Source organism: Herpailurus yagouaroundi, unplaced genomic scaffold (assembly GCF_014898765.1).
Source record: "Herpailurus yagouaroundi ecotype Mexico unplaced genomic scaffold, PumYag 188, whole genome shotgun sequence".
Taxonomy (NCBI): domain Eukaryota; kingdom Metazoa; phylum Chordata; class Mammalia; order Carnivora; family Felidae; genus Herpailurus; species Herpailurus yagouaroundi.
In genome coordinates, this window is record NW_024412419.1 from 20,028,814 (window position 1) to 20,038,591 (window position 9,778).

The window sequence follows — 9,778 nt, forward strand, 5'->3', positions numbered from 1 at the left end:
ACACAAGCACGGTTTATCAGGGTAACTAGAACTTGAAGCCAAGTCTTCTGATGCCAAGTTCTGGATTCCCTATCCTCAACTATATGATGTAGGACTGATTCAGAGTCTGCAGACGTTACTCTCACTGTGTAACCTTAGGCAGTGCATTCTTACATGAAACAACTTTTAAAAACAGGCCATGGAAAGCAGGGTGAGAAGTCAAGGACTGAGAAGAGAGGACCTGGCCCTTCTCTGGAGGCAGTCCAATCCTGCCCTTTGGAGGCTTCACTGGGGCCCAGCTTTGCTGTAAAGTCCGGAGGCTGTCCTGCCAGTTTGGGGAGAGGCACTCTATCATGCATATCTAAACAGGAGATGAAGAAGGGGACCATGAAACTGCCATTCCCTTAGCTTGGGCCATTCCCTTAGCTTGAAAGAATATTGGGGGCATCTCTTGGTGGCTCAGTCCATTAAGTGCCCGACTTTGGCTCAGGTCATGATCTCACGGTTCATGAGTTCTAACCCCACATAGGACTCTGTGCTGACAGCTCGCAGCCTGGAGCTTGGGGCCTGCTTCAGATTCTGTGTCTCCCTCTCTCTCTCTGCCCCTCCCTGCTAGTGCGCGCTCTCTCTCTCGCTCTCTCTCTCTCTCTCGAAAATAAATAATAAAAACATTAAAAAAAAAAAGAATTTTGGAAAATGTGGGTTCCTTATGCAGTGGGTGTAAAACAAGTGACAGAGGATCACTTTTGTGAGGCAGAGCCCACAATTCCTCCTAGGAAATTTGGTTTCTTGGGTCAGATCATGAAAGCCAGCATTCACTTTTCACTGGCTCTGGAGCCTTCTTCAAACAAAGAATCTTTTTCCTCTGCTGGAGTTTGGCTCTGGTCTAATCATTTGTGCTTGTCTCAGAACTCTGGTAGTTTATGCAGCTGGCAGAACCAACCACTGCCCACAGGTATCCTGAGACACTGGCTTGAGAAAAGAACTAAAATGTATAAAGGAATATTTTTTAAAATAAAGTTAGCTTTTTTTTTTTTTCATTTAAGTAATCTCTATGCCCAACAGGGGGCTTGAACTCACGACCCTGAGATCAAGAGTCACATGCTCTACGGACTGAGCCAGCAAGGCACTCCTTAAAGGAATACTTTCTGTTCTATCAGCTTTTCTTCCCGCTCTAATGCCCAGAGGCCCTACGGTGCAGAATAAAGCAAAACTTGACACCAAGGTTTATTTATTCCATTCTGATGAGCTGTTGAGTACAGACCTTGTGATAGGCAGTGTGGGAAGTACACAGATACTTTCCTGAAGATACTTCCTTCCTAATAACAGAAAGTCTGCATCTGTTAAATACTTTTCATTTCTACTCTGCTAGGCAATATGCGAGGCTAATACCCTTTGTGCTAATAATTTCTTTGTAGAGCAGTTTCACATACAGGATGTCCTTTGATCTTCAAAATCCTCTGAAGCAATTACAGTAGGTCATAGCCCCATTTTACCGATGGTGAGACTGAAACTCATATTTGTGGTCAGGTGGCTGAGAAGCTCTGGACACAAGAGCCAACAGTTGGGTTTTGTGATGAAATCTGCCAGTTTCCACTGCACAGCACACCTATCAGAGACAATAGCACCTTAGTGACACATAAAAACTGTGGGAATCCCAATGAGTTAACAGTTGTTCTTAGAAGCTTGTGAGGGTTTCCATTTTGAAAGTAAAACTGGGTACTAATTCTGAGTTTGCTAAAGTACTCTTTTTCTCATATTTGAAATTTGTGTGAGAATGATAGTTCTCAAACAAGTCCCTATCCTCTCCCTGAACAATTTTATCTTTTTCTTAAATCTCAATACCACTTATAATGATCTGCAATTTAAGTCCACTCTTCCAGCCAAGATCGCTCTCAAGATCCAGGCCTAAATTTCCAGCTGGTGAACATTACCACATGGGTGGATCCCACCACCACCCACCCCAACCCCTCAAACTCAAAGCCCCACACCAAATCACCCACTTCCCCACAAACATGTTCTTGTGTCCCTTATCTGGGTTAATTGCATCACCATCATGTCAGTGGTCGTTTTCGACAACTTCCTCCCACTCATGTCCCCAAATTGCCAACAGTTATCTCTGTAGTGCTAACTTAGAGCTACCTTCTCTTTTCTACCCCATTAATCACAAACTGAATTCAGGACTTAGTTTTCTTTCTTTGGAGGATTACAGTAACCACCCCCATGCCTTTTAACTTTATCTCTCACACAATCATCAGAGAAATCTTTCTGAACACAACCTTCAGATTCTTTTAGTTGACAACTTGCCTGGAGTTGATTTGAAATCAACCTGCCTTTTAAGCTTTATTACCCTCTACATTCTCTGAACAAACAATCCTGCCACACTGAGCTGGTCTTTATCTTGACATTTACTGCCTTTGTCCTCACTTCCATTGCCATACTCATTCCTTTTCCTCAGGCTTTAGTGCTCCTTCTTTCTCCTCCTTCCTTGTCCTTCAAAGCTTCGGTTTAGATGTTCTTTCCAAGAAGCCCTCCCTGGTCCTCACACTTAAATTAGTCCCCTCTTCTGTACTGTCTTGCTGCAGGGCCTTCATTGGCGCTTGGTTATATGTACATCTGTTTCTCTCCTCCACCAAATTGTAAGCTTTTTAAAGAAGAGTTCCACATCTCTTATCTGCTAATTGAAGAAATAGATTCAGAAGCAATGTTTTAAATAGGGGAAAGGCGCTCATGGACAGACCAGGCACGGAGTTGTCTTCCTAGAGTCTGGATTGTTGAGCTAATGAAAAGTTGCAAAGTGTCCAAGAGTTCAAAATAAGCTCCTAATTCTACCCTGATGATCATTCCCTTTTTTCATGAAACGGGAGCCCCCAAATTTGAAGACTATTAGCAGTTACCTTTAATAACTTCCACTTCTTAAGGATGGTGTTTTTAAAAAGTTAATGCACAGGGGCACCTGGGTAACTCAGTTGGTTAAGCATCCAAGTCTTGATTTCAGCTCAGGTCACGACCTCACGGTTTGTGAGATGGAGCAAGTCTGCGCTGTCATCGCAGAGCCTGCTTGAGATTCTCTCTCCCTCTCTCTGCTCCTCCCTCACGTGCTCTCTCTTGCTGTCTCAAATAAATGAAAACATTTTTTAAAAGTTAATGTACACGTAAGTTGCTCAAAAGTAATACTTTATCACACTCCCAAGCTTTATGTTTATAGATGATATATGCTTCTATTAAACATTTTACTTTTCTCAGAAATTACTTCCCCGCTGAAAATCAGCTGATTGGTTGACTACAGTCTTAATTGAAAAACTAGAAAAGGCAAATCAGGAGAGACAATCTCCCAGTTTTCCCTCCCCAAATGAGTACAGATCTTACTTGACTTGTGATGGGGTTATGTCCTGATAAATCCATCGTAAGCTGAAAATCACATTAGCTGAAAATGCATTTGCTACACCAAACCTGCCGAACAGAATAGCTTAGCCTAGCCTACCTCACATGTGCTCAGAACAACATACATGAGCCTACAGTTGGGCACAACCACCTAACACAAAGCCTATTTTATAATAAAGTGTTCAGTATCCAATAAAATTTTACTGAATGCTGAAAGTGAAAAACAGAATGGTTGCATGTGTGGATACAGAAGCGTCAGTGTGTTGATTATTCACCCTCGTGACCACATGGCTGATGGAGTTGTGGTTTGCCTCCCAGCATCGTGAGACAGTGTTGTACCTGCATATCACTGGCCCAGGAACATAACCAAATACAAAATTCAAAGTGCAGTTTCTCCTGAGTGCATATTGCTTTTGCACCAAGAAAAATTTTGAAAATTTTTAAGCCCAACCATTGTAAATCCAACCAGAAAAAATGAGGGACTATCTGTATATAGAATGCCCTGCTGCATCTTTCATTTACAATATAATACCTCTGAGAAGTGATTCATGATGAAATTAAACAAGAGGACGATGGGTCTTTGTGAAATACCTATTAATTGGCCTTTAAAACCAGAGCCTCTGGAAGGCGAGTGACAACTTGAAAACGGATACACGGAATAGGTCGATGAACAAGAAGACCTTTCTCCAACAGAACAAATGTCCTCCCTGGAATTCCTTTCCTCACACCTGAAGAGCTGGTCCTGCTCAATTTTGCTTTGTTTTCGAATCTAAAGTAATTCATTAGACACCTGCCTGTACTAAATTTTAGGCCGCATCTTCCCTGTTCATTTTTTTTAACTTGCAAACTTTTATAAAATAGTCATTTTTGCAGCCACATCATCCCAGCTGCCTTGATCATCTCATGCAACCTCCTTACTAAGGTCCCAGCTTTCCTCCCCACTCACAGCAGATACATCCTGTACCTATCGTCACATCAGTCTTCCTCTTGGATCATTGGCGCTTCTTCAGAATTCCTTACATCCCATGCTGGGGAGGAGGCAGAATGCTTTATCCCCACTTCTGTCTTTATAGAGTGAGTTAAGGAACACAGTGCTCCTAGCTGCCCCTCCCCCAGCCCTTACTCTTCCTTGTGCGGGCTGTACAAATAACCTACTTGGTGGATGATTGCCTTTGGTCCACGTTTCTCAGTTGGGTAGAACTAATCTCTCAAAGTTTGATAGACTGAATATAGGGGATTTGTTCTATTTGTACTTTTCCACAGAACCAGTAGGAAGGAGCAACTCTGGTGATATCTGCTCTGCCTGCTCACTTTCCTTAGGACAGGAAATTACCAAGCCCATTTAGGCTATCATATAAAGCTGTATCTTCCAACCCATTGATAATAAAAGTGACATTTTGTTCCTCCATCTGCTTTTCATCATATAGTTACCAAGAAACTATGTTCAGAACTTGGGTGCCACCACCTATTTGGCCCTTGCAAAACCCCCACAGCTAAAAACGGTTTGGGCCAGCATTCAGGACATACTATATCTGGATCTTAAGTAAAGGAGAAGTTTGGAGATGTGCTAAGCTTAACAACAGAGGACAGCTAAAACTTGTGAGGCAATCATAGCCAAACGATGTGGTTCTCAGCCATTTTTCCACACTAACACCTTCCAAACAGTAACTGTGGTTCACTGTTGCCAAGATTCTCAACCAGGAAGCAGTGCACGCTCTTAGGATGGCATCTCAGAATCTGTAGGGGAAGATGTATGTTGATTAAATGACAATAAAACGTGATTTTAAATGCCCCGCCAGGGGAGCCCTCTGCATTGTGCCAGCCCTACAAGAAGCAGTGACCTAGGCACTGATTCTCAGCTCTACCAGTTCAGAAACTCCATCTTGTCAGCTCATCCAGTGATAATTGGACTCTAGGGTATTGAGTCACACAACTCACAGTCACAGGAGGCTGATTTATAATACAGAATGCCAATTAACCAATTTAAAGTGGAAGATCCAGCTTCCCAGCACTTGAACTACTCATGACCCCTTTTCAAACCACTTTCTAGTAGCTAGATGGCTGAAAACCAAATTAGTAGCCAACTATAGGAGGTTAAGAGAAAACTGGAATGACAAAAGACCTGGTTTTCAATGCCAGTTCTGCCACTGACTTTGATCTTGGGCAAGTCAAAGCCTTTTTGAATTTGTAAACGTGAGATAAGGGGGCCTGCATCGCAAAACTGTCAGGATTGATTAGCACATATTAACATTAACAAGTCCTTTGTTAATTCCAAAACGTTTTTCACATATCAGAAACTTACCAAAGCATAGGAGAGTCTTGTTTTCAAGGATGTATCACCTATTCTAGGGCTTGCAGCACAATCTTTGTTTTATTGGCAAGTACCTCGTTTTTTTGGAAACTTAGTACGGAAGGTCAGATATACTGTATTTGCGCCAGATTCTTGCTCTCCATGTTGTTCTAAATCACACACATTTATTCTTTGTCTTTTAGGCTGACTGCCTCCTGGGACCAGACTTTCTAGATAGCACCAGAGTTTCTGATTCAGTGGGAATGGGGTAGGGCCTGAGAATTTGCATTTCTTTTATTTATTTATTTTAATGTGTGTTTATTTTTGAGAGAGAGAGAGAGAGAGAGAGAGCATGAGCAGGGGAGGGACAGAGAAAGAGACACAGAATCCCAAGCAGACTCCAGGCTCTGAGCTGTCAGCATAGAGGCCCATGCAGGGCTCAAACTCATGACCAGTAAGATCATGACCTGAGCTGAAGTCAGAAGCTTAACTGACTGAACCACCCAGGTGCCCCAAGAATTTGCATTTCCAATAAGTATCCAGTGATGCTGATCTAGGACCACACTTTGAAAACCAATGATCTAGTTCAAATGACAGTGGTCTTGGCTGATACTAATAAGAAAGTCTGCTACTTCCCTCCTACTGGTTTGCGCTCACTCGGGATCAACCATGAATATCTGTCCTTTCCCCTCTTGGGTAGAAGTTTATACTATTTGTCCTCAGATCTCAGCTTTAGGGACTTGCCTGAGCTGTTCTGTCTCAGCTATATACACTCATCTCTCTCTTGGCTTTATCACTGTCTTACAGCAGAATTCAGAATTTAAAAAATATTTAAGTGTCATTTAGAAACATTTTCCTAATTGTCTTGAGTGGAAATAGCAGGAAGCGCTTCATGGTTTGTGGATGGCATCACTCTCAAGCAGAAAGGGAATTAGAAAACTGACTTACTTGACTGAAAGCTCTTTGAGGGCAGCTCTTTGAGGGCTGCTTAGGTCCTAGCACCAAGTGCCCATGCACTGTCCTAAGGGACCTGTACATACTAACACATTTAATCCACAGAGCACTCCTGTACATTCTTATTCTACAATGAAGGAACTGGGGCTCAGGGAAGTTGACTTGTCTGAGTTCACACCATTTGAATGTATGAGAGCCAGGATTTGGACTCGGGCCATTTGACACTAGAGTATGAGGTCTTAACCACTATACTTTGCCATACAATACAGTGCTCAGTAAGTTTGTTCAGTGTTATGAAAGGCTATAAACTTCCTACTTCATAGAAGAAAATTAAGTCAATAAGGATAGCCTTCAACTTTCTCCCTTCTCCAATCTGTAAACTCATATATATATATATATATATATATATATATATATATATATAATTTCCCCACTTCTTTCCTCCAGTTTCATTAAAGTCTCTCTCTCTCTGTGTCTCTCTCTCCCTCTCTCCCCCCACCTTCTCTCTCTGTTCAAGGCCAGTCCTTCCCTATGTCCTTAACCCCACCTCTTCCCACTTTTTCTGGACTTTATCAGTTATTCTATGTAGTAACTTCAATCTCTCTTCTCCTTACTCTCCCTCTCCTCACCCATAAACTTGCTCAAACGTCTAAGAAAATTCCCCCTATGGGACCCAGCATTCACCTTTCCAACCCCCATCCAATCATTCTCCCATTAGAGCTTCTTGAATAGTCCTCACCTCTTGCCTCCCCTCCCATTTTTGTCTCAACAGATGGCAGTCGGAGTCGCATCCTCATATGCTATTTCAACTGCTTTCAGCAAGTTCACCAGTATGTTCCCAACTGCTAAATGTTTTCAGTACTTATACACTGAAATTCTATGCTGCACTCGATTGCTCTCCCCTCCTTGAATCTCTTATTCACTTGGCTTCCCGGAATCGGCTCTGCCCTCAGCCCCCCAGCAATTCTCCATCCACTCTCTTAGTTTGAAACAAGCGTCTCTTATAACAGAAAATCTTTGTATCTAGTGTCTTAGTTGTCTTGGTATCTAGAGGGAAAGGGGAAGGTCTACCCACATTACCTTGTACAATCTTCTCTACATGAATTATCTAGGTTTCTGTCTTCTCATTAGATTCTTCACTACCTGAAGGCAAAAACTTCTGTTCATCCTTATATCCTCAACTCTAAATACAGCCTGCCACAGTAGACTTGCAACAGATACCTGCTGATATTACCCTTTATAACCTTTGCTTCACAGATGTCCAAACAATTTCTGTAGATGTCTCCAAATGTTTATAGAAACATGTAAAACATTGTACAGAGTGTTCTAGAGGTTCAGAAAGGGTGTTATCATTTGGGGCTGGGTAAGACTCGCTGAAGGTGATCAAACTTGAGCCAGAAATAGTTTAAAGTCCAGATGTGGGAATGGGGAGGGAAGAGTATGAACACTTGACTCCCAGGTCAGAGACCCGCAGGCGGCAACTGGAGTACCTTGTTGAAACCTCAAGTTTGGATACAGAAAGAGTAGAAGATAAACTTAAAAAGGTGGGTAGGAAATATAAATGTGGAGGGTCTGAAGGCTAAGCTGAAGATGTTACCTTTATTCTAAGAGCAAGTAGGAGTCTATACCGAACAGGGTGCTCAATGGTTCTAAACAAACCTGGTGTCAGAAAGTCTGCTGGACGGTAGCCAGGACACACAGGAGTCACCAGTGGGACACTCCGATGAACAAAATGAGAGCCTGATACCGGGTGGGAGCCCTGAAAACTACCATAGCTCTAGTACTTGACAAATTTCACCAAACACATACGTATTTGTGTGTATGCGCGCGCGTATGTGTATTTTAACACCTTTGAAACTGAAATACATCTTATGGTTAATCACGTGTCTTACCTGGCAGCATCTCTTCTTTCTTAACAACATGTAAAGTAATGGTGTATCTTGAAATTGATATTGTCCTAGATTCAATGAATATATCTAGATGTGAATAAGAAATAAAGAATTCAAAGGCAAAATTGAAAACCTGGGTGACTGGAAGAACTCTATTATTCCTAATAAAGAAGGAAGGGCGTTCCCTTGATCCCTGGATAGGAGTCTAACCAAATCTTCTATTTGAGCCATGACCCACGGACAATATTGCTGCTTACCTACTTTCCCCATCTGAACAAATCAAAAATAATTAGAGGAAGTACTTATTAATGACAACTTTAATACGAACATGTGTTTGACCCTCCAGAAACACTCACAGCCTAAAGAGAAGAACGAGTTGCCATTGAAAGGAGTACACGATGCTCAGGGATAGATGGCATGCAGTTTCTGGATCCAGCTGATAAAGATATCAAGGCAACTGATAGCATGAGTCACTTGAACAATCGATACTTCTTCAAATACTGGTTCACTTCTTCTTTGGGGTAGGGACGGAGCGCAATGCAAGTGGCGATATTCTCTGGCTGCTCCAGCCACAGCATGTGGTCAATGTTGCTCTGTTGCAGGGTCTCAGCCAGCTCCTTCAGGGTGCTTTCATCTGCAGCCTACCAGGAGCAGAGCACAGAACACAGATTGAATGGCCCCTTTAGGAAGTGTCAGAAGGCAATGAAAAAAAAGTGGGTGGGGGGGGGGGGGGTAGGGGGGTTTCCTCCGGACTGAAAAGTGGAGAGCAGCTCCCTCAACGAAGGAGCTGTAGAGCGTGTCTCCAGAAGCAACAGCTTTACTGCCCCACTTGCCATTCACTCTCTGTAGGACCTTAGATAAGCTGCCTGGGAGTTGGAGAGGGACAGGCTTAATATGCTTGTTTCTAAAATGGAGATTTTTCTCTTCCCTCTTGAGATGCTGTATGCGTTGTCAGTAATTATGCTCTCTAGATTTTCTACTTCTCTTCTGGCTGGTGTCCACACAGCTATCCCTAATGCTTCAGCCAGCTGTGATGTTAAGAGTGGACTATGAAAAGATTTCTAACAACACATCACCTCGAGCTCCATCCTCCCCTCCCATCGGACCCCCTCCTAAACCTGGAAAGGTTTTCCTTTCGCTGGGACAGTTCCCACTTGTTAGCTCAGAGGGCAAACCATTCTCTAACATCCTTCTCAGATTGTTTCTCTGTCACCACACTGACTCCCATTAATAGGAGGTATTAAAGCTAGCACTCAAAAGGAAGATAGTGTGTTAGGGGCGC

At 42.7% G+C, this 9,778-nt stretch overlaps 1 protein-coding gene across 1 annotated transcript in view; it reads right to left on the reverse strand.

The window, feature by feature from the left end:
- Nucleotides 1-8,795: 8,795 nt before the first annotated feature.
- The window catches only part of PTRHD1 (peptidyl-tRNA hydrolase domain containing 1), a 3,318-nt gene continuing 2,335 nt past the window's right edge, over nucleotides 8,796-9,778 (reverse strand). Inside the window, exon 2 of the mRNA XM_040496211.1 lies at nucleotides 8,796-9,137. Within this exon, the coding sequence (XP_040352145.1) occupies nucleotides 8,967-9,137 (171 nt within the window). The 3' untranslated portion in view covers nucleotides 8,796-8,966. The remainder of the gene's footprint in view (nucleotides 9,138-9,778) is intronic.